This window comes from Puma concolor, chromosome B1 (genome assembly GCF_028749965.1).
Source record: "Puma concolor isolate L17-30 chromosome B1, mPumCon1.1.hap2, whole genome shotgun sequence".
In the NCBI taxonomy this organism is placed as follows: domain Eukaryota; kingdom Metazoa; phylum Chordata; class Mammalia; order Carnivora; family Felidae; genus Puma; species Puma concolor.
Genome location: NC_141670.1, coordinates 135,343,356 through 135,367,668, shown reverse-complemented (window position 1 = coordinate 135,367,668; position 24,313 = coordinate 135,343,356). Strand labels below are relative to the sequence as shown.

Sequence of the window (24,313 nt, the reverse complement as noted above, 5' to 3'; positions counted from 1 at the left end):
TTTTGGAGTAACTTAACTTAAACTGCTCTTCTTGCTGACTGCAGAGTTCAGGAGTACTTCAGGTTGGCCAAGCAAACAGCTGTCTGTGTTGTGATGATGGCACATTTCCTAACATTATGTTCCTGCCCCTTCGTTCCATTCAGGCCCTCTGAGAATACAGCCTATGAGTTTCTGTGAGTCCCAGGGGGTTCACTTGTCTTTAAATTTTAAGAAAAATCATGGCTGACAATTGTCAACTAGCATCCCAGGAGTCCTCACATAAGGAGGCAGTTTTAAAAGTGCCCTTTAGGGGTGCCTGGGTGGCGCAGTCGGTTAAGCGTCCGACTTTAGCCAGGTCACGATCTCGCGGTCTGTGAGTTCGAGCCCCGGGTCGGGCTCTGGGCTGATGGCTCAGAGCCTGGAGCCTGTTTCCCATTCTGTGTCTCCCTCTCTCTCTGCCCCTCCCCCGTTCATGCTCTGTCTCTCCCTGTCCCAAAACAAATAAATAAAATGTTGAAAAAAAAATTTATAAAAAAAAAAAAGTGCCCTTTAAAAAGGGAAAAATATTTCTTTTAGTTCTGTTGAAAAAAAAAATCACTGATGTCAGAGACCTGTTTTACCTTAGCAGAAACAATTAGAAAAATATGTGACTAGGTTGTCAAGATTAAAAAAGTGCTAGAATTTCATCAAGTGAACTAAAAATGTAATTTAAAAATTCCTGGGGTACCTGGGTGGCTCAGTCGGTTGAGCATCCGATTCTTGGTTTCACCTCAGGTCATGATCTCACAGTTCGTGAGTTTGAGCCCCAACTCAGGCTCAGTGTTGACAGTGCAGAGTCTACTTGGGATTCTCTGTCTCCCTCTCTCTTTTCCCCCCATCTCAAAAATAAATAAACTTACAAATCCCTATAAAGAAGTAGAAGAAAGCATAGCTAATAAAGCTCAACGTCTGCATCTCTATTACATAATTTTCTTTTGTTTATGTCCTAATTTTTAAAAATTTAAATGTAGTATAATCACTATTTAAAATAGCCTGTTTACTGGGGTGCCTGGGTGGCGCAGTCGGTTAAGCGTCCGATTTCAGCCAGGTCACGATCTCGCGGTCCGTGAGTTCGAGCCCCGCGTCGGGCTCTGGGCTGATGGCTCGGAGCCTGGAGCCTGTTTCCGATTCTGTGTCTCCCTCTCTCTCTGCCCGTCCCCCGTTCATGCTCTGTTTCTCTCTGTCCCAAAATAAATAAAAAACGTTGAAAAAAAATTAAAAAAAAATAAAATAAAATAGCCTGTTTACTAACCATTTATATAATGTGACCTATAGAAGAGGAGGAAAGACAATTTTTTTTTTAAGTTGATGTAGTTTTAGTAATCTCTATACCCAACATAGGGCTCGAACTCACCACCCTGAGATTAAGAGTCGCAAACTCTTGGGGCACCTGGGTGGCTTAGTTGGTTAAGCTTCTGACTCTTTTTTTTTTTTTTTTTTTTAATTTTTAACGTTTATTTATTTTTGAGACAGAGAGAGACAGAGCATGAACAGGGGAAGGTCAGAGAGAGAGACACACAGAATCTAAAACAGGCTCCAGGCTCTGAGCTGTCAGCACAGAGCACGATGCGGGGCTTGAACTCAAGGACCTCGAAATCATGGCCCGAGCCGAAGTCGGCCGCTCAACCGACTGAGCCACCCAGGCGCCCCTTGACTCTTGATTTAGGCTTGGGTCTTGATCTCACAGTTCATGAATTTGAGCCCGGCATTCTGCTCTGCGCTGATACTGTGTATCATGCTTGGGATCCTCTCTCTCTCCCTTTTTCTCTGCCCCTCCCCAGTGCATTCCTGCACTCTTTCTCTCTCACTCTCTCTCTCAAAATAAATAAATAAACTTAAAAAAAAAAAAAAAAAGAGTCCCATGCTCATCTGATTGAACCAGCCCAGCACCCCAGAAAGGCAACTTTTTGAAAATAAAACAAAATAAAAAATCCAAACAACTCAGTGGAATAACTCTCCCGCTTTTTATTTATTATGAAAAAGTTAATTTTGACTTAAGTGTTTTTTTTTTTTAAATTTCTTTTTTCAACGTTTTTATTTATTTTTGGGACAGAGAGAGACAGAACATGAACAGGGGAGGGGCAGAGAGAGAGGGAGACACAGAATGGGAAACAGGCTCCAGGCTCTGAGCCATCAGCCCAGAGCCTGACGCGGGGCTCGAACTCCCGGACCGCGAGATCGTGACCTGGCTGAAGTCGGACGCTTAACCGACTGCACCACCCAGGCGCCCCTTGACTTAAGTGTTTTTAAATAACCTACCATCTTTCTAGAAAGTAACCAATAGAAGTATATATTGGAGTTGTTTACATACATGTTTGTTTCTGCTAGGCACTGAACCTTTGTTATTGATACGGCCTATCACCTAGCACATTACCTTAAGAATATTCATATAAATGGAATGAACTACTCTCTGACAAAACTATATCATCTTCAACCAAAAAATTTTGCAAAATTACATCCCTCAGTTCCAAAAGCAGGAAAATAAAATTATCAAACCTTCAGTCAACATTACTTACTAAGTTGACCACAGTTTGAACATATTAGGAAGTAGCATAGGATGATAAAAAGCAATATGACAAAGGAAAAAGTTTTAGATAGGAATGGTAAAGACCTTTACGTTATAAAATATTATGCGTATATGTATTACAATGAAGTATATTAGTTCTATAACAAAAAGGTTAAAATATTTGTTATGATTAGAAGAGATACCGATCTCTATTAGAAGTTTTAAGAAGTACACAAACATCCTCTGTCAGAGGTGACTCCTGTCCCACTCTGCTCAGAGATGACTTCCAAAGCTTTCATCTAGAGGCACACCAAATTTCATCAGGGACCACTTAATTATTTTAGCTGTTAAGGTAACCCAAATCAATATCATCATGGGAGCATAGGGAGTAGGAAGAAGAGTTGCATTTTGGAAAACAATCCATGGGAAAATGTTTAATTTGGAAATGCAAATATCTGTTGATTGGGTTTTCAATCAACACTATTCATGTGCACAATAAAGGAATAATGAGGGGCAAAGCAATAGTGACAAAAAAAGAAACAGAAAGAAAGAAAAGAAAGAAAGTGACAAAAAAGAGAAAGAAAGAAAGAAGGAAAGAAAGAAAGAAAGAAAGAAAGAAAAAAGTAGAAGGAAAAGCAGAAGAAAGAATACAGAGGGCACTGAGGGGGTTATTTTCATACATTATATTAATTCACATTATATTACATTTGAATAAGGTAATTTTCTTCATCCAAATAATTTCACCACTTTAAACTGTTAAGATATTGGAAAAACCCATCTGGGCCATTCGATATAACCTTTCTTTAAAAATGCCTTTTTCAGGGGCGCCTGGGTGGCTCAGACGATTGGGGCGTCCGTCTTAGGCTCGGTTTGTGAGTTCGAGCCCCGAGTGGGGCTCTATGATGACAGCTCAGAACCTGGAGCCTATTTCGGATTCTGTGTCTCCCTCTGTCTCTGCCCCTCCCCCACTTGTGCTCTGTCTCTCTCTGCCACTCAAAAATGAAATAAATGTAAAAAAAAAAACTTTTAAAAAATGCCTTTTTTCTAATGCTTGTTTATTTTTGAGAGACAGAGACAGAACATGAGCAGGGGAGGGGCAGACAGAGGGGGAGACACAGAATCCCAAGCAGGCTCCAGGCTCTGAGCTGCCAGACGTGGGGCTCGAACGCACAAGCCAGGAGGTCATGACCTGAGCTGAAGTCGGGGGCTTAACCGACTGAACCACTCAGGGGCCTCTCAATGTAATCTTTCTGCATCTCTTTTGCTGGGGAGATGGGACGGCGCAAGGAAGACAATGCTTTCTTGGTATGCTCATAAAAGGAATCAGGTAGCATCTTAATTAGACATTAGCTTTGGTTCTGTTTGCCAAAGTCCTTCCCCTCCTAGGATTTTCTGGGGTTGGACTGGTGAAATGTAGATACCCAGAGGTTGGATTCAGGAAATTTGTTTCCCATGCCACTGTGTAGCTTGTGACATTGGCACAACACTTAATTTTCAGCTCTTCCATTTTATTGTTTGGGAAATGACAATAATGATGTACCTGTTTTATAAGGTTGTTGTGAAAATGAGTCGGGCCTGTGAATGAAAAGCCCTTTATAAAGTGTAAAATACTCCTGAGATGTGAGTTATCTCCTTTAAAGGACACAGAATCTGTTTCAATTGTATAGGAGATTGCAGAAAGACTCCTTGACACTTTTAGTCAGAACTTGACCCTGCCGAAGCTCTTTGCAAAACGAAAGGGTTCTTGTGCCCCACGTCAGTTTGGGGCAGGGTCACCCACGCTGCCGGTGCGGTCACTGCAGTACTCCATCCTCAGCGGCTGCTTCCCCCCCATCCTCCCACTGGTTTCTCGGGGAGGGCGGCGATGTTCCTAGCCATCTGGGTGGCGCCAGCTAGAGGGCGTGGGCCGGGTGGATCAGCGTAGCGCGGCTGCAGGGAGAGGGCGGGGCGGGGCCTTCCGAGGAGGGCGTGGCCTTGCCTCCCTGGCGTCCTGGCGCTGCTGGCGCGCGGAGCTGGTGAGCCAGCGAGCGGACTGGCGCGCGGCCCCTGCGCACTGGGCTGCCGCCTGCGCGCGTCGCGGGCGCAGCTGCATTTTCGCCTCCGCGGCTCGAGAGCCCAGTCCCGTACGAACCACCTCTGAATCCCAGGAGGACGCGTTCCCCTACGCCCTCCGCACCCGCGCCCCTTCCCCACCGCAACAGGTCAGGGGAGGGCGGAGGCGGAGAGGGCGTACGACTTGCGACTGGAGGAGCAAGGGTCCGGAAGGTAAGCGGAGCCTTTTGCGCCCCCGAGCTGGGGGTCAGCCTGGCCCGGAACGCCGCAGCCGCTGACTTCTGGGAAGCCCAGGCTCTCCCCGCCTCGCTGCCTGCTTCCCAGCACGCTGACTCAAGTAGCTGGCGTTCCCACTTTTCCGGTGGGAACCTTGGCGGGGAACGCGCAACGGAGACGCGGGGCTCGCACCACCCTTATTTGCAAATCCAGGGCAGGTAGCGTCTAGAAAAACGGTGTGGAGCGGTGGGAAACACTGGAAGAGACCCATTCTCCTTCCCCACTCCCCCAGATCTGACATCTGCTGGTGCGCCCCGCGTCTTGCGGAAAGATGTTTGGTTTTGGAACCTGCTCCCAGGGTTGCGTAATAAAGTGTCCCAGAAGTTTCTCGGGCGGTAAAAGCGGGGTTTTTCTCCCTTCCACCCGGAGTCTCGGAGTCTCCGAGTCTCCCTCCCCTCATCATTGTCACCCCTCCCCCTTGCGTCTAGTTGAGAGAATTTAGTGGTTCCAGTCCGATCTAATTGTGCTTGAGAGGGAGGCATGTGCCGGTGGTCCGCAGCCTCCAGGGAGGGAGGGGAAAGTTGGAGGCACCTTCTGAGACTTACCCCTGGGGCGGAGGCAGGCTCCGTTTGCCGAACGTGGGACTGCTTAATTTCTCTTGCTAATTTTTTACGCCAGTGTCAGATCCTCTTTGACTTCTGCTAGCGAGCCCTCAGGCGTCGCGTGCGCCAGGGTCGTCGAATTAAAAGGGAGAGAAATTGGGAGAGTTGTGTGAATCGTACTTCACCTGGGTGTAATAGTAGTTACGTTAATGAATCTGCGAGGGACCTTCGAGCGCCTTGATACTTTCTTACTAGGTTAGTTTTCCAGGAGTTTCTATACACACTTACACCCCATTGTTGTTATGCAAATTGTCTCAGGAAGACCTTTGGATTTGGAGGTGGAGATGTCCTTATCTTCCGGGAGCCAGTCTCTTTTTGGGGGAGCGCTCGCAGTTTTTTTTGTTTTTGTTTTTTTTTTAACTGTGTTTTTTTTTTTTTTTTTTCAGTGTTAGATGGGGGTAATTTTAACCCTGTTGGTGTACGTTGAGGGCGGGGCCGGGGAGATGATACACCGTCGAGGAACCCGACAGATTTAAACCTTCAAGGAGAAACCGTAATTAAGACCCACGAAGACCCAGTGTTCCCTGAGACAGTTGCAAAGTGAAAAAAGCTCAGAAATTGAGGCACAGAAAAACATCAGGCGACCGAACGGCCTGAGAGGTGTGGGAATTTTGCTCGTGCAAGATTATTTCAGAGCAAGGTCATGCAGAGTTCGTAGAAGGTAGGCAGAGGTGGGATACTTCTGGAGCTACCTATGTCAGGCTCCGGGTGGAGATAGAAAAAGAAAAGACCTTTGGACTGGGAGTCTAGTTCTGCTCGGAGGCTTGAGCATACCTAGGCATGGCCCTGTTTCAATGTTTACTTCCTCTGTCTAATGTATTTCCTTAGCTTGCCTTTCATCTTTAGTGGAAAGGATTCCTTGAGTGGATATTCTGGAAATAAATTTACAGGAGAGTTGAAAATTCTGGATGGTTCTCCTGCTTTAATTTAAAGACAAATTTAATTTGTCTCTTGCCAGTGTCAGAAAATATTGTATTGGTGATAAATATGCAGAAAAGTAATGGAAAGTACGAAACAATAATAACCCAAGAAAAGGAAGGGAGAGTAGGAGAGAAAGCAAGAGAGTAACTCCTGGTACTTGTGTAAAACTAGAAAAATGAATTTGAATTTAGCTCATTTAGGAGAGGGGGAACCACAGAAAGGACTTGGGATGATTTGGTCACTTTAAGACAAAGAAGTATGGAAGAGGAGGACACAAGGCTTTGAAAAAAATGAGTTTAGATATTGAGAGCTTACTTCCATCCCCCGCACCCTCCCCGTCTTTTCTTTTTCTAAATATAACTTGCAGGGATGGTGAGGCTGGAGGTATGGGACTTGCAGACATGGTGTGAACTCTTAGCTTTCCACCTGCAGAAAGAAAATAAACTGTTACATATCAAAGTTAACAGGTTTTATTCATTCACTATAGCAATTGAATTTCTGTAGTGGCTTTGGCATTTGTGATTTGCTTAACTCTTCAACTTTGTAAAAATACAATTTTGAAGAATCACAGCGTGTTAAATTAGAATACAAAAATCATCCAGAGATAGAATTTATGGTCAGAAAATTTCAGTGATTTTAAACATTGCTTTCTCCTGCAAAATGTGGAGTATGCATGCATTTTTTTTTTGCCACCAGAAGTCACTGTTTCACTGTAGGGTTATAAGACCTAGTACTTTGAAGCAGTAGTAGTTAGAGACTACATCAAAACTGGCTGTCTCTCCTATTTCCTATCTGGTTTGACTGAATTTTTGCAAGCAGTGGGTTGAGCTAAAAGTTAACTGTTTTATTAACCAAGAATCTCAATTGGATTTTGGATTAAATTTGGAAGAGTGCCGTTCAATTAAGATACACAGATGAATTGCATGTTTGTTAGGAACTTCTACACATCACTGTAGCTATGTGAGGGTTTAGTTGAAGTTATATTGCCTTGAGTTGAAAAGTAAAAAAAATAGGTTTAGAAAAGGTAACCTTGTTTTCCATATATTTTTTCCTTTTTTTCAAGAAGCATTTGGAAGGAATTTCATGCTGCATGGTAATTTGTGTTTTCATCAAACAAATTTGCGTCATCATTTATGAAGTTAATTGGTTGTTAAAAGTACAAATCTTGAGATGGACTTATACTTTCACTTTTTAAAAGGCAGAGCTAATTTATGTATAAATATTTGGATCGTTATAAGACACACACAGGGAACAATATACCCTGCAGGTGTTTATGAAGGTATGGCAGCATAATTAGGATAGTGTCCTTACTATTAAAGCCCTACACTGAAAGCTGACCTTCAACTTGAATTTATTAGCTAACTTAGATATGTCTGTGGAAGATAAATGCTTGAAGTTCCCCTATTTTAAGACTCCAGATAATTAACTAATTTTTCAGGAGATTGAGAAAGTATGTTGGAGAGAGTACAAATTAAGGAGCTGCCTGAACATAAATGTACAGAGTTTTGTACATAAGTTATATTTTCCTTATTAAGTTACAAATTCTGTTCCCAAATGATATTTAATTGGCAGTAGTTTTCTAGCTGTCTTTTTTATACACAGTTTTTTTAAAAATATATGCTGAATTGATTCTCAGATTTTATTAAAATAGATTTCATAAACCCTATAATCCATTTATTAAAATTCTACCACGGTGCAGAAGTAAATGTGAATATGTAGTTCTTTGTAGGTACATATCCTTTATTCCTGACTGTTTACATAGGCACAACAGATTATTGTACACTTGAAACTGAGAGGTTCTAAGGCCATCAGGGTTGCTAATAGGAGTTTCTATTACTTCTGCTTTAGTACAGAACTCCTTCAGTAGTGTTCTCCAGGGGAAGAAAATCAGCTGATTTTCTTAAATTAGCTGGCCCATTTTAAACATGACTAAGGATTTCTTGTTAGAGTGACTTTTTCCTATTAAAAGGCTGAAATTATTGTGACAAGTGGAGCCCAGAGGAGTCAGTTACATCATTCATATAATACCTCATATTCATTCCTAATACCTCATAAGTATCGAACATCTTCTGTGTGCCTCTCAGTACGCTAAGCTTTGGAGAAAATGTGATAACACCATGATCAAGAAAGAGAAAGTGCTCTTGCAGGTGGATTTTACGTTCATGTAGCATAAAACCTATTTACCAACAGCTTTCATTTCAGCCTAATTACAACTCTAAAGTTGGAGTTCATTTTCCATTTTAAAATCAGGAAATTGAGTTGAAGAAGTTAAGTGACTTGACTCTGACTCAAAGCCTGGTGCCCTTTCCACTATGGTACACTGAGTTGGCTTTGTTGATGTGTGGTTTCCTGTTTTTCAAGAATTACAGCTTGACTCTAAAGTATAAATAGTGTTTCTCCTTGGCTAAGTAATTCTTTCTGATCATTATGGGAATAAAAAAGCAGGTATTTTCATTTAGCATTCTGGACATGTATTTGTGACTCCAAGGGAAAATATTGTGCAGGCCTATTAAAAAGACATGTGATGTTTATTTGCACCATATAAAGATCCTTACCTTCCTAAGAATTATATGCAAGGGCTTATAAGCCATCTCCCTTAGTGCTTCAAATCTATTAGAGTTATGAAAGGTCAGTCACATCAGTATGTAAATCAGGATATAGCCATACCATTTCCTTCAGTCTTATAGATTCAGTGAATTTATGCAGTGTAGCAGTGGTTTGCAAACTTCTAATGTCAGAATCTTCTGGAAGTCTTGTTAAAACACATCTTCCACCCCACCCCCCCATCCCCCTCCCAAGCTTTTGATTCAGTGGGTCTGGGGTAATACCCAAGAATTTGCATTGTAACATGTTCACAGGTGATACTGATGATGCTAGTTCTGGAACTACACTTTGAGAAGTGCCATACGGCAGAGCATTTAAAAGCACGGTTACTAAGCCACACAGCTTGGGCTTGAATCTTGCACATGCCACCTACGAGCTGTCAGACCTTAGGCACATTAACTTTTTGTCAAAAATTGTGAAGGCTTTGAGATTCTACCCTACTTTCAAGCTAACAAGTTAACCTGCTACAGTTTCACGGGCTCTTGGGAATGACTTTATTACTCACAGTAATAGCTGTAGAGAGAGTATCAACATTTCCTTATACTGGTTCCCTAAGCCCCAGTTTCCAAAGAGAGATGTGGAGAGAGTCAGATGACACTTGGAAACAAAATGGGTTGCATTACAGGTGAGGAATCCTGAGCTTAGGGAATTCTAATCTTTTATAATGGGCAGTAAGCATGTCTGCCCTTTGCTCCAGAGGGGGAGATATCTTGTTTATACTGCACAGTAAACATGCTGCCTTGTACTATAGGAGACACTATCTCTATTTTCCAAGGCCGTTCTCTATACAAACATCCTTAAAGATCGGAACAAAGACAGCTGGTGCCTCTGCTTGTATAATGTGCAGAAATGCCATAGACCTGTGGAGAATTGGCTTCTAACACTTTTCCATTCCCTTATAAGAAGGGGTTAATAAGACTGTTACTCCTAATAAGATCTCCCTTATTAGATAGTTGAGTAGATTAAAGGTACTAAAATTTGGCAAGTACTTGGAGCAGAGCATAATCTGTGCTACATAAATATTTCCTATTATTTCTCCTGAGGGAAAAAGTGTGTGTGTGTGTGTGTGTGTGTGTGTGTGTGTGTGTGTGTGTGTGTGTGTTAATGGTAAGGATTGCCTTATAAGATGAAATAATTGTTTCAATGAGTATCCCTAACTTTGAGTTTGTTCCAAGACACTTCTTTAATGGGTCTAAATTCTAAAATGGAATAATACATTGTTTTACCAGCCTGTGGAGAATGAGGCAGAAACATTTATACCAATGTTCATGTGTTCTCTCATGTTTCACTGCCTCATTATGATTATGTAGACTCCTGTGACTAATTCTGGGGGTGCCTGGTTGGTTCAGTCTAAGGAGCATGTGACTCTTTTTTTTAAAAAAAATTTTTTTTTTCAACGTTTATTTATTTTTGGGACAGAGAGAGAGACAGAGCATGAACGGGGGAGGGGCAGAGAGAGAGGGAGACACAGAATCGGAAACAGGCTCCAGGCTCTGAGCCATCAGCCCAGAGCCTGACGCGGGGCTCGAACTCACAGACCACGAGATCATGACCTGGCTGAAGTCGGACGCTTAACCAACTGCGCCACCCAGGCGCCCCTGGGAGCATGTGACTCTTAAAGAGCATGCAATGCTTGATTTTGCAGATGTGAGTCGAGCCCAGGGTTGGGTGTAGAGATTACTAAATAAATAAATAAATAAGCTTAAGTAAAAAAAAAAAAAAAAAGAATCATATGACTAATTCTGTCCAGTGGACTGTCTATGGGAGTAACGTGTTTCTGGGCTCAAGCATTTATAAGTGGCTCTTTTGAGACCCTCCAACTCTCTTATTATGGCAAACCCTGAAGCCACATTTTGAAATAATGGAGATTACAACAGCTTGGGTTTCTCAATGTGGAGAAAAGCTCCCTGCCCTCTTTCCTACCCCAACACACCAATATGCAATGGACATAAAGAGTGAGTATGAACAAAACCTTTGTTCTGTCAAGCCACTGGGATTTTGATGTTAATTTGCCACTACAGGATAACCTGGACTATTCTATCCCAGTGCCTATATATATATAATACCTGTCTACTTTATTTTAAAATATAGGCTCTAGACTTGGAGCTTGCATTCTTCTGAGAGGATATGAGCAATTCACATTTATTGTCATTATTATTTTGCATAAATTAATTTCAGATGATAAGCACTATGAAAAATATGAACAGTACTATTATTTTCCTACCCAAAGCCCTTCCCTTTGTTGTTGTTGTTGTTGTTACTAAAAGAACCTTAATTGTGTGTGGGGCTACACTGTGCCTAGCCTTAGGTGATAGATCATGCTTCTTCTCAGTGCTAACAACTTGTATCCCAATGTACCTCCCTCCCCATGCACCTTTAGGAGGCCGTGTGACCTAGCTCTGGTTTTTTGATAGGCAAGGTCTTGGGGAAAGATTTTCCTTTCTTGAAAAAAGGAGGAAGATATGGCTGGCATTAGCCACATCCTTCTCTTCTCATCTTCCTGCCTTAAATGCAGGTAAGATGTCTGGTTATGGCAGCAACCTTTTCATACCATGAGGTGACAGGCATAAAGACAACATGCTAAATATGGCCGAGCAGAAAGAGCCAGAATTCTTGATGGCCTCATTGAATAGCTAAAACGGTATCAGTAGCCACCTACTTCTGGACTTGCTCTGGAAGTATAAACTTCCGTTAACCAAGCAGTTGCTCCTTGCAGCTAGGCACGTTCCTAGAGTATAATGGAATTGAGAGTGGGTTGGCTGCAGGATGTGGTTGAAGGCACAGTAGTACTACAGTAGCTACTGTGGTCTCTCTGAAAATGTATCATTGAGCAGAGACCTGAGTAATGAGAGGGAGCCGACAGGATGTGGCATGTATATTTGAGTTTGGGGTAGCACCAGAGCCCTCTTGAACAAGGATTTGCAGTGAAGAGGTGGTTGGGAAAATCGTGTTCCATTATAGATTTCTAAGCTATGGGCTCATGGCATTGGAGGGCCAAAGGAACTGGGAGTGATCATATCAGTTTGGGACCTGGGGAGATTATGATCTGCTTGGGGTAGACTTCTGGAGAATGCCGACGAAAACAGTGTATGATGCATGACTCACCTCTGACACATTGCCTGTTCCCAGGAGACTGTTACTCCTGGAGGTCTGTGTGGGGACAGGAAGGGAAGTAGACTTGATGGGGACTTCTGACCAGACCAATCCACACACCCTCTGGACTCTGGACAGAGTTATTTTCTCCTTTGGGAACTGGGTCATGGTCATGGGGCCTCGAGACCTGCTTAGGTCAGTTTGTTGTTGAAAAGCAATATATGGGGGCGCCTGGCTGGCGCAGTCGGTTAAGCGTCCGACTTCAGCCAGGTCACGATCTCGCGGTCCGTGAGTTCGAGCCCCGCGTCGGGCTCTGGGCTGATGGCTCAGAGCCTGGAGCCTGTTTCCGATTCTGTGTCTCCCTCTCTCTCTGCCCCTCCCCCGTTCATGCTCTGTCTCTCTCTGTCGCAAATAAATAAATAAACGTTGAAAAAAAAAAAAAAAAAGAAAAGCAATATATGGGTTCTCCCAAACATGTGCTTTGATTGGCAGAAGAATAGCCAGAACAACTACTACCATTTTACTGAGTGCTTAACATGAGCCAGGCATTGTGCTAAAAATATTACAAACATTTAATTTAACCCTATGACAATCCTGTGAAGCCCTCTATTACTGATGAGAAAGCTGAGACTTTAGGGAAAAAATTAGTAAATTTTTTTTTTTTTTGAGATTATATAGGTAGTAGGTTGCAAAGCTGGCCTTTCAACCAGCTTGTCTTAAAAGACTCCTGAGAGTAGTTTCCCTAGAATGTGCTAGGTTTTGGAAGACCTTAAAAAATGAAAGAAAAAAAATTTTTTTTTACTTGAATTGTTTTTACCTGCTATTTGGGGGAGAAAAGCAATTTGATATACATGACATTTTTGTTTTTGAAAAAATTTGTTGCAAGAGGCTGAAGGAGTGTAGAACACCTCGACAGCGTGCATTCCTAAATGAAACCCATTTGTTTCACTTATATAAAATGTAACATAGATGTTACTGACTTAAATAACCAGAGAGGCTCTGTATTCCCCTCTTCCCCACCCCCTGGCTCTGCAAGAGCTGCTGTGTATTGGAAACCTACGATGTGTCAGCTGGCTAGGCATTTCAGCTGGATTCTGTAATTCAGTCTTCTCAGTAACTGTAGAATGTGCTATACTCCATTTTACAGCTGGGAACACTGAGGCTGGTATGGTTTAATTTGCCCAAACTGATCCCTGGTCTCAACCTGAACCTATTCTGTTGCACAGCCAAGTTGGTGTCTTCTCTGCTTTTTTTTTTTTTTTTAATTGAATTTTAAACTGCTCCCCCTATTTATCCCATTTTGTCTTTATAATCTAGGGAAATAATATAAAAATGTATGAAAATTTCAGGAAGACCTTCTGATTTCAATATTTGTAGGCCAGTCCATTTTCTTCCAAGCCCCTATATTTTAGAGGCAAAACTGTTTACATAGATAATAAAAGATTCATAGCGTACAGAATAAAAGTGTCCCTTTCCAGAGAAGTCACCATTTACAGTTTGGTATATGTGTGCACACATGCACATTTGTGTGTATATGATACATAAACATTAAAATAAAGCATTTGCTTTTTTAAAAAAAAATGCCAATGTTTATTTATTTTTGAGAGACAGAGAGACAGAGCATGAGTGGGGAGGGAGACACAGAATCCGAAGCAGGCTCCAGGCTCCAAGCTGTCAGCACAGAGCCTGACGCTGGGCTCGAACCCATGAACCGCAAGATCATGACCTGAGCTGAAGTCGGATGCCCAACAGACGGAGCCACCCAGGCACCCCTAAAGCATTTGCTTTTTAAACAGATTGGCTCACACTGTCCATATTGTTCAGCATCTTGTTTAGGTAAACATCCTTTTTGATGTTTTGTTGCATCTCATGATGTATCATGATTGATCGAGCCATTTCTGTGTTGGCATGTATTAGGTTGTTACCAGTTGTCTTACTGTTACAAACAATATTTTATTGCACATAACTCCTTGTACACTGTGACTGTATTTTTAAGAAAGATTCTTTGAAAGAGACATTAACTGAAGCATATACTAATTTCCTTTCTTAGCAGTGGTTTAGGTTAATAACTTCCTGACTACAGTAGGGCTCTATTCCAACTTAACTTTTTTTTTTTACTTTTTATTTATTTAATTTGAGAGAGACAGCACCAGTGGGGGGGGGGGGGGGGCAGAGAGAGAGACAGGGACAGAGAGAATCCCAAGTAGGCTCCTTGCTGTCAGCACAGAGCTGCACTCAAGGCCCAAACTCACGAACCTTGAGATCATGACCTGAGCCAAGATCAAGAGTCATACACTTAACTGACTGAGCCACCTAGGCGCCCAGCTAACCTAACCTATGTGAGTTGCGTGGCTATTCCATACAGAGGTGTAAATCATACATCAGCACCTAAACTGTCTTTCACAGGCTGAATTTGTTCTTTTCTGTGAGACATAATTGAGATAACAGTCAATAATCTGGTGATGTAGCTTCCTAGCACCTGTCTCTGTGGAAAGGATTGTGCCTCCTGGTAAATCAAAGAATTTGAGTTGTATAGACTCTGGCTGTGCCTGGGGGCAGATCCCTGAGAGAATATGTCTCTTTCACTTTGTACACTGCCCACTCACCCAAGATTATTTTCAGAGAGATAGAGTGTGTGCACATTCAGGGGAAGGGGAGAAGGGCAGAGAGAGAGAGAGGGAGTGAGAGAATCCCAAGCAAGTTCTGGGCTCCCAATGCAGGTTCAAACTGTGAGATCATCACCTGAGCCGAAATCAAGAGTGGGATGCTTAACCACCCAGGTACCACCCCTAGAGCAGTTTTACATTCACAGCAACATTGAGAAAGTAGAGAGATTTTTCCATAAACCGCCCCGCCCCTGTCCCCATGCACAGCCTTCCCAGAATCAGTGTCTCCCACTAGAGTAGTATATTAGTTACAAATGATGAATTTACACTGACACATCATTATTATCTAGAATTCTAGGACCATCTTTCACTGCAAGTCTGCATGGCTTGCTCCTCACTTTAAGTCTTTGCTCAAATGTTACAGTCTCTGACCACCGTATATAAAATTGCAAGAGTCAGAGGCTCAACCAGCTGATCTACCCAGGCGCCCTTTATTGCCTTTTAATATCTAACATCTATGTATTTTTATGTGTTGTCTTTGCTAAACTCTAGTTTGCAAGCTCTGTGATGGCAAGTCTTTGTTCTTCACTCTTAATCTCTGTACCTGGGCTGGAGTAGATGCTCAGGAAACATTTGCTGGCCTAATGAGTAAGTGAATAAACAAGGGAACTCAGGACCCTTCTCAGGGTTGGTGTTTTTCCACAACTCAACCTACCTCCCCCCTCACTGCTTGCTCACTCCCCACCAACAAGCCCCAGGGAGGGCACTGTTGGTCTGCAAGCAGGTGGGGCATCTTCCTTGGGAGGGTCCTGTGGGAGACCATCAGGACTCTTCAAAAGGGTTTAAATGAAAACATACTATTTTATTGGCCATCTACTGTGTGCCAGCCCTGCATGTCAAGAGAGAAGGTGAGAGCAGCAACAGGGGTGGAGAGAGAGAAAGGTGGGGGAGGGAGAGTAATGGCAGGAAAGAGGGTAGAGAAAGAGAGGAAAGGAAAATAAAAGTGTATTTGAGAGAGGGAAAGTGAGAGAGAGAGAAAGTGGGGGGGGGGGAGGGACGATGACTGGGATTTAAAGTTGGAGAATTTAGGAAACTTGGCTAAGCTGGGTTAAGTAGGGCTGCTGTAGCTGGTTAGAGGAGTGTGGAATCCAAAGCTTGTTTGACCCTGAAAAACTTAGAGCCCTACTAGTGTGAGTTTAACTAGAATATGTGCAGTATCCATGTTGCGTTCTTTTTTGGGGGGAGGAGATAGAGTGACTGTATATCTACTAGTATGGAAACATTGTGGTCAGCAACTTTAATTTCAGGGAGGAGGAGATAAAAGGACCTTATCAGGTGTCAGAATAGCACTGGCCTATATTCAATGTTTCAGCCTCAGGCTGGAAGTTAACAGCCTCTTAAACATAAGAGCAAGCTAAAACTGTTACAAATTTAGTGTGTTTTCATTTGTATCACAGTTTGTTAAATATGTGCTAAGATAATTTGTAACATATCCTTTGTCTTAAGGATGTTTGAAAAAAATTGAACTATTTAAAGCAAGTTAGGATAAGTGCAGTAAATTTACAAATACATACAAGAAAGGGAAAAGGAAACAGCTGTTGATAGTGTTAACCAAAGACAGGTTGTTTCTAGAGATACACAGGACAGTACCAAGGCCATCTGCCCAGGTTGTATAACTTTTTCTTTTTCTAATTTTTGACCAGTACTGTTTTGAGAGAAGGTTCAAAAATGACTTTGGGGATTAAACACATTTTATGAGTGGAAGTAAAATCTTAAGATTGGCTCCAATTTGGCCTACATTTTATTAAGTATTGAATTCTTATATAAAGACCAACTGGTTGATTTCCTTTCTTGTGCAACTCTAACTTTCTTTTGATTCTGTTTCCTCAGGCAGATTACTTAAAACTGGGTTTCCGTTTTCTTATCTATAAAATGGGTTATTAGTATGTGGGATATTAGTATATGCCTTTCAAGTTTATTGCAATGTTTACATGAACTTTCATTTTAAAAAGGGATTAACACAATGCTTGGCAAAAGTAGACACTGGGGACATGTTATTTCCTTTCATACTCCTCATGATTAACTTATGCCTATCTCTTCTTGCTGAAATGGCTTTGAAATTAAAAAAAAATTTTTTTTTAAACTTTATTTGTTGAGATAGAACAGGCAGAGGAGGGGCAGAGAGAGGGAGAGAGAGAGAATTCCAAGCAGGCTCCTCACTGTCAGCACAAAGCCCCACGCGGGGCTTGAGCTTACCAATCATGAGGTCATGACCTGAGCTGAAATCAAGAGTCGGACATTTAACCAACTAAGTCACCCAGGTGACCCTGAAATGGCTTTGAGTAACAGCCTCAAAACTGAAAGTACCTTTGCTCTATGATATATGGTAGCCGGTTTGTTTATGCAGCTTGAGAGTTGATGAAGAACCACTCCCTAATTCTAATAAGAACATTGAATTCTGTTTCCAGTAGGATTTTCTTGCAAGTTATGCATGCCTAGGAGTTTACTTATGGACTAATATTCACAGATTGCTGTTTCTCTTTCAGATGAACAGACTTGTTACTTTCCACTGACTGGCAGCAATGGCGTTTACCGAAAGAGTCAAAAGCAGCAGCAGCAGCAGCAGCAGCAGCAGCAGCAGCAGCAGCAGCAGGTAACAACTGTGAAATCCCTGACTCAAAGATGCGACAGTATTTAAGTTTATAATCTATGTTTCAAAGAATAAGCTTGATCTTTTTCATTTTTGCAATGCAATAAAATATGTGAAAATGTCAGTTTTCTCTACAGGAAGCCAAACCTCTTAGACTGGCTACATATTTTCTTTAAATCTAATACTCTCTCAGCCTCATAACTCCTTTCTTTAACATGTGGATGTTATATATAGTAGATCAGCATCCTAATTCTGTGTTCAAGATACTGGTCCATATTCCACTGATCTGGAGAAATGAGCACCTATTCAGCCTGTGCTGAAACAAGTATGAGATCTACCTTATCATGGGAGCTTCAAAGGAGGGAATTCTGTCAGTTACATTTTATTTACTTTCATATCTCTCCCTCCAAGTGTGCACATACCGTTAACTTCCTTCTTGCATATACTATGGGGTCAGGGTTGATTGAGGGGAGCATGTTAACATTCTGGAGCAGTTATTAAGAATAATTCATTTGATAGCCAGAAGGCATTCTTAATATCACCGATCAGTTTTTTTTTTTTTTTATGTATACTGTTAGATATTCCAAAACATATTAAAGTATGAGACCTGTAGACTCAAACTTACTCAACTGATATTTATTGAGAGGCAGATGATGGTGCATGCAATTCTGGAAGGTCCTGCCTGGATGCTTTCCCACTTCCCCTTTCTGGTTCAATTAGGAAACTTGTCCTCCATTCCAGGTGGCCCTGGTGGGACTGTTGTTAAACTTGGTGCACTGTCCTCCCCCACAGAGGAAGGCATGTGACCCAGGCTGCAACAATTCATGTTCTGCTAGAGCTGGGGGAAGCTATTGTCATCTGTCTTTAGGCTTGTCCTTGTGTTCGGTTACACATAAGTTTTAAATTTGTATGTAGTTAAATGTCTTGTCCTTTATGGATTCTGGTTTTGATTGTGCTTAGAAAGGTCTTTCCAACTCCAAGATTGTGAAAATAATGTCATGTGTTCCCTGCTGGCACTTCAGTGGTTTCATTTTTTGCATTTAAATCAGAACTTGTGAGCTGGTGGCCTATGGGACAGATCTGGTCAACAGATGGGTTTTGTTTGGCCCCTCACAGTGTTCTAAAAAAATATATCTGCCAATGTTTTTTACATAACAATCTAGACTTCCATCTTCTCTTTAAAAATTTAAGATTTAACAACATTGGGCTTGCATTGCTATATCGCAGCACTCAGATACAGTCAAATGGCTGTTGCTCTTTTAGACAAGGCCATGAGCTTAGACAAGTTCTAATTCAGAACTTACCAAATGGTATGCCATCAGTACGTTTCAGGTGTGCCAACATGTTCGTCCCCTCAGCCTGCCAGTCAGCCAGAACTCCAGGATTCCCACCTGCATTCCCCCTGCAGACTTCTGCTTTGTCGGGATTCCCCAGAAAGACTTGATGTAAAAAAAAAAAAAAAAAAAAAGTCAGGAGGGATGCCTGGATGGCTCAGTCGGTTCAGCATCTGACTTTGGCTCAGGTCATGATCTCATAGTTCATGAATTCAAGTCCCTGGTCAGGTGAGCTTGAACCCAGCTCCAGTGAGCTGGTTTCCAGTGAACTCGTGCCCCACTTTTCTCTCTCCTCCTCCCCTTCCCTCTCCCCTCCCCCCACCCTGCTTCTCATGGGATTCTCTGTCTCTTCCTCTCTCTATCTCTCTCCCCCCCCCCCCCGCTTCTCATGGGATTTTCTCTCTCTCTCTTTCTTTGCACCTCACTCGCTCCCTCTCAAAAAAAAAAAAAAAAGAAAAGAAAAGAAATTAAAAGAAGAAGTCAGGAGAGCACAGCAGCTTTCTAGTTCACCACAGTTCCCACACAGTTGGACTCCCACATTCACCTCACTGCTTAGCCCTCTTAACTTGTGACCCTTTTCAGATCTTGGGCTTTTTTTTTAAATTTTTAATTAATTAATTTTCGAAGTAGGCTGTATGTCCAGTGTGGGGCTTGAACTCATACCCTGAGATCAGGAGTCACATGCTCTACCCACTGAACCAGCCAGGCGCCCTAGATCTTGGACTTTTTGTGGTATTTTGATCCATCTGTAATTAATTTTAGTATAAAGTATGTGCTGTAAATTTCCATATTAATAGGAAAGTGAAAAGGTCCAAGGGATGTTAGGGAGCCATTTTTTTAAAAAAGCAAAAAGCTAAGCAGTTGTTTGACCATAGTTTATTAAATCATCATCTTTTCTCCACTGATTGAGTGCTGCATGTAAATTCCATCACATTTTAAGTCTCTTGTTGGACTCCTTTGTCCCATAGATTGTTTCTTCTGCCAGTGGTGCCAGTGCTATTTCACTGTATTCCCATACCTCAAAATATGCCAACACTTCTTTGTCATTACTTTTCATTTTCAGAATTTTGATAGTTATTCACATCTGATTACATTTCCATATGTACTCTGACGTCTTTAGTCATTTTCTAGAAAAATGTTGGCACTTTGATTGGGGTCCCTTTGAATTTTGTCAGTTGGGGCAAGTCAGATTCTATAGCTTATTAAAACTGGGTCTTTCTACAAAAGAATCTAAATATCAGACTGATGAAATTTTAAGAGGTTGAAGAAATTTTATTTTTTTCAAAAAAATTTTTTTAACGTTTATTTATTTTGAGACAGAGACAGAGCATGAACGGGGGAGGGTCAGAGAGAGAGGGAGACACAGAATCTGAAACAGGCTCCAGGCTCTGAGCAGTCAGCATAGAGCCCAACGCAGGGCTCGAACTCACGGACCGCGAGATCGTGACCTGAGCCGAAGTCGGATGTTTAACCGACTGAGCCACCCAGGCGCCCCAAGAAATTTTAAATTTCAGTTGTATGGTGTTTGGAGGTAGGATTTTTCAAAAATTTCTAGTTGTTGACCTTTCATCCTATACACTTTCTGGTAGAAGAATCAATTGTAATAGTTACAGTATTCTCAGTGGCGAGATTAAAAAGGTATTCTGTATTCTATTATTTACGTATGTTTTCCATTGTTGCTAATTATTAAGTTAGGATGCAAAAAGGGCCCTTGTAGTAACATTGTAGCACTTACAGAACTGGTTTTATTGTTGGTGACATTTTTTCAACTCATTGCCTTCCTGATGTGCTCCTTTTAATTTTAATACCCAGTACAAGTGATAAAGCCAGGGAAAATCCTAAATGGAGCTCAATTTTTAATATAAACCAATAGCTCACTGTTTAAATGTTTAATCATGATACTTTAATCTTTTAGTAGTCCAGAAAAAAAAAACCACAAATTCATGTGGAACTGGTCCAGGGCTATCACATATTTGAAACAGATGTGTCTTGAGTGTGCAACTCTAATTGTTCAAATGAAATAGAAATCTGAGTGTGAGCCCTTACTTTGCTCAGGGCTATCAGAAGTCATAAACGTGGACAGAATATCAATGTAATGGGCAAAGACAGTATTTGTTTTAGTTGTTATAAATAATGGGCTTATTCTGTGATTTCCAGGTTTATCACCCGTTGAACACTACTGAATCTGAGCTCACCTGTATTTCCCCCTACCCTCCTTCTCCCCCTCTCCTTTCTTTTTATTCTTTCCAAAAATTGCTATTGGAGTATAACAAACTGGAAAGGGCAGACATTATTAGTACAGTTCAGTGTGTTTTCACAAAGTGAACACACTTGTGTAACCGATCAAGTGACAATACCAGCTCTCCAGAAGCCTCCGCCTGTCTCCTTTTAGCTACTAACTCCCTCAAAGGCTGCCACTATTCTGACTTCTAACACTATGGATCTGTTTTGCTTGCTTTTAGATTTCATTATAATCCTACAGTATGCTTTTTATGTTTCCTTATTCAGGTTTAATGTTTGTTATTTTTATTTCTTCTGTTTCATAAATTGTTATCTTTACATTTTAAGTATTTCAGTAACGTATTTTATATTGAAATACTATATTAGGTATATTTTATATAGTTGATATTAAATACGTTTACTTTCCTTTAAGTTTCCATGGTCTGATATAATATAATTATCCTTGCTCTTCCATTTCTTTCCTTCTAACCTCCAACTGTTAGCTCTTTAGTTTTATTTATTTATTTATTTAATTGTTTTTAATGTTTATTTTTGAGAGAGACAGAGTGCAAGTGGGGGAGGAGCAGAGAGAGAGAGAGGGAGACACAGAATCCGAAGCAGGCTCCAGGCTCTGAGATGTCATCACAGAGTCTGATGTGGGGCTTGAACTCACAAGCCGTGAGATCATGACCTGAGCTGAAGTCGGATGCTTAGCTGACTGAGCCACCCAGGCTCCCAGCTCTTTAGTTTTAAATTGTCCAACTTGATAGCACATTTTATTTTATAGTTACCTGTACCCTTGAAACCTTGGTCTTTAAATTGATAACAGAAGTTGAAAAACCAACAGCATTATATACATTATTTTGATTGGGAAGTAAAATAGTGTATAGAGTTTCATTTCATATATCATATGGGTTCAAAGTCATCACAAGAAACACTTGGAAGAGAAGGTTCATTTTGGTCAGGACCAATCAACCCTTGACTTTAGCTAATTAAATTGTTCAAATTCATGGCACATTTTAAATTGCTTCATCTTTGGGGCACCTGGGTGGCTCAGTCAGTTAAGCATCTGACTTTGGCTCCAGTCATGATCTCGTGGTTCGTGGGTCTGAGCCTCACATCAGGCTCTGTGCTGACAGCTCAGAGCCTGGAGCCTGCTTCAGTTGCTGTGTCTCTCTCTCTCTCTCTCTCTGACCCTCCCCTGCTCATGCTCTGTCTGTCTGTCTCTCTCAAAAATAAACATCTAAAAAAAATAAATTGCTTCATCTTTGAACGTATGTTTATTTATTTAGAGACAGCACATGAGTACATGCTCCCACATACATGCGTGGGTGGGAGGGGCAGAGAGAAAGGGAGAGAGAATTCCAAGCAGGATCCCTGCTGTCAGTGCAGAGCCTGACGGGGCTCCATCTCACGGAACCGTGAGATCATGACCTGAGCCAAAACCAAGAGTTGGACGCTTAACCAGCTGAGCCACCAAGGCACCCTAAATTGCATCATCTTTGATTTTTTTTAATGTTCATTTTTGAGAGAGAGAGAGAGACAGAGACAGAGAGGGAGAGAATCTGAAGCAGTCTCCAGACTCTGAGCTGTCAGCATAGAGCCCGATGAGGGGCTCAAACTCACAGACCCGAGATCATGACCTGAGCCGAAGTCGGACACTTAACTGACTGAGCCACTCAGGTGCCCCAGTTACTTTATCTTTGAATGGTGTTTTTATTTTTTGCTGGAGTTTTTAGTTTTTCCTTATTGAGAGAACATGCCTTTTTGCTATTTCACCAATCTGTTCCCCTTCTTCCCCTTCAGTATCTATTGTACAAATCTCTCATTTTCTTCTTGGAATCCTGAAACTGAAATTAATTTTTACAAATTGTGTGCTAAATTACATTCTTCTGAAAGTGGGCCCAGGTAAATGAAGCTAGTGAGTAAAGCTGGGATACATTCTAGGAAAATGTTAGTCGGTGGTGGGGGTGGGGGGAGGGGTGGGGAACATGTGAAGGTGAAACATAAGAATGAAATAAATTTTATTTCAGGCTATATCACCAGATTTGTGGGACATGATTTTATTGTTTTCTGCCGTTAAGGGTAGGTACTTATACATGTTTTAGGAGATCTCCTGAGATATGCTTTTCAGTACTTGGGAAGATTTAAAAGATTAAATTTTGTGAATGCTGGATTATATTATAGTACTGTACTCTTGGAAGCCTGTCTTCCCCAGGAGAGTCTGAAATGTTTAACTCTCCTAATTGAGAAGAGTCCTCAATTAGTAAGGAAGCTACAAGGTGTTAAGCCGATTAACACCTATTATATGGACAGATTTTCTCTGTGTGAGTAAATCAGAGGCCTAACTTCCAAATGCTTACTAGAGAGATTACTGGCTATAGGCCATGTTTTTCTGAAACAGTGATTGGCCTGGGCATTGTAAATAATCCACACCTGGACTGTGAACTGGGGAAATAGGAAGATTTCCGGTATTTCCCAAGCAGGTCATTTAAGGCCTGATTTACAAGTGCAATAATGTTTCTTATATAGAATTCATTGTATCCCTTCATTTAGAAAATGGTTCCTCATCCTTTAGTATGTGACATTGTCATTAGTAATTTAAGATGAGTCACTCAGTTTGATGGGTTTAGAAGAGTTTGGTTTCAGACTTATCCCAGACCCGAGGAAATCTTTTTCAAAATTAGTTGTCTCCCAAAGGGAGAGTTAAATCAGGGAGTGGGGTGGGGTGGGGACTGAGGCTAAACTGTAGAAATACTGCATAATTTCACTAGTAAAATCCAGTGGAGCTAGTATTACATCTGTGTTATAGTGAGCTGGAGTGTGGGACTCTGCAGTGGGATGGCTATGTGTAGTTCTCTGACACATTGGTTACTGGGGCAAATTGCTCAACTTTTAAAACGTCATTAAAATGGGGATAAGAATAATGTGTGTAAAGTGCTTGTGGTACCTCCTACATCATAAATCCTCAATAAATTATTAATTCTACCGCTTTGGTGATGATGGTAGAATGGTGGATTTCAGGGGGAGTCAGAAGCTTTCTTATTTCTATTTTGAGGGGAAAGGCTTTATTTAGAGGCAACTCTTTGGATAGAAGAGATTGTTTTGTGAGCTACTCCAGGAATAGCATTCATAGAAAGAAGAATGATAGAGGAAACAGTCTCTTAAAAACAAAACACAGAGTGTGTTTATTTGCAGAGCATGTAGATACAGTTATAAGTATTGCTGTGGTCTGTTTTACATTTAATATTGGCTATGGGATTGTCCTAAATCACATACAATGTAAAAAAAACACTGCTGCATAGTATTTTCCTTTCTACAAGTAGTGTAGTCTTAAAAAAAAAAAAAAGACACTTTTTAAGTATATAGTTTAAGGATTTTTAATAAATTTACTGAGATATGCAACCATTTCTACAACCCATTTTCAGAAT

General features: G+C 41.4%; 1 protein-coding gene across 3 annotated transcripts in view; it reads left to right on the top strand.

The window, feature by feature from the left end:
- The first annotated feature begins 4,522 nt into the window (after nt 1–4,522).
- The window catches only part of AFF1 (ALF transcription elongation factor 1), a 221,290-nt gene continuing 201,499 nt past the window's right edge, over nt 4,523–24,313 (top strand). For 2 of the 3 annotated variants that reach the window (XR_015250360.1, XR_015250361.1), the window contains exons 1-2: nt 4,523–4,789; nt 17,225–17,331. Coding sequence is in view for 1 of the 3 variants with exons in the window: in XM_086704632.1 (XP_086560758.1) it covers nt 17,261–17,331 (71 nt within the window). In the remaining 2 variants the exon portion in view is untranslated. The remainder of the gene's footprint in view (nt 4,790–17,224; nt 17,332–24,313) is intronic. The other variant, XM_086704632.1, reaches the window with a different exon arrangement.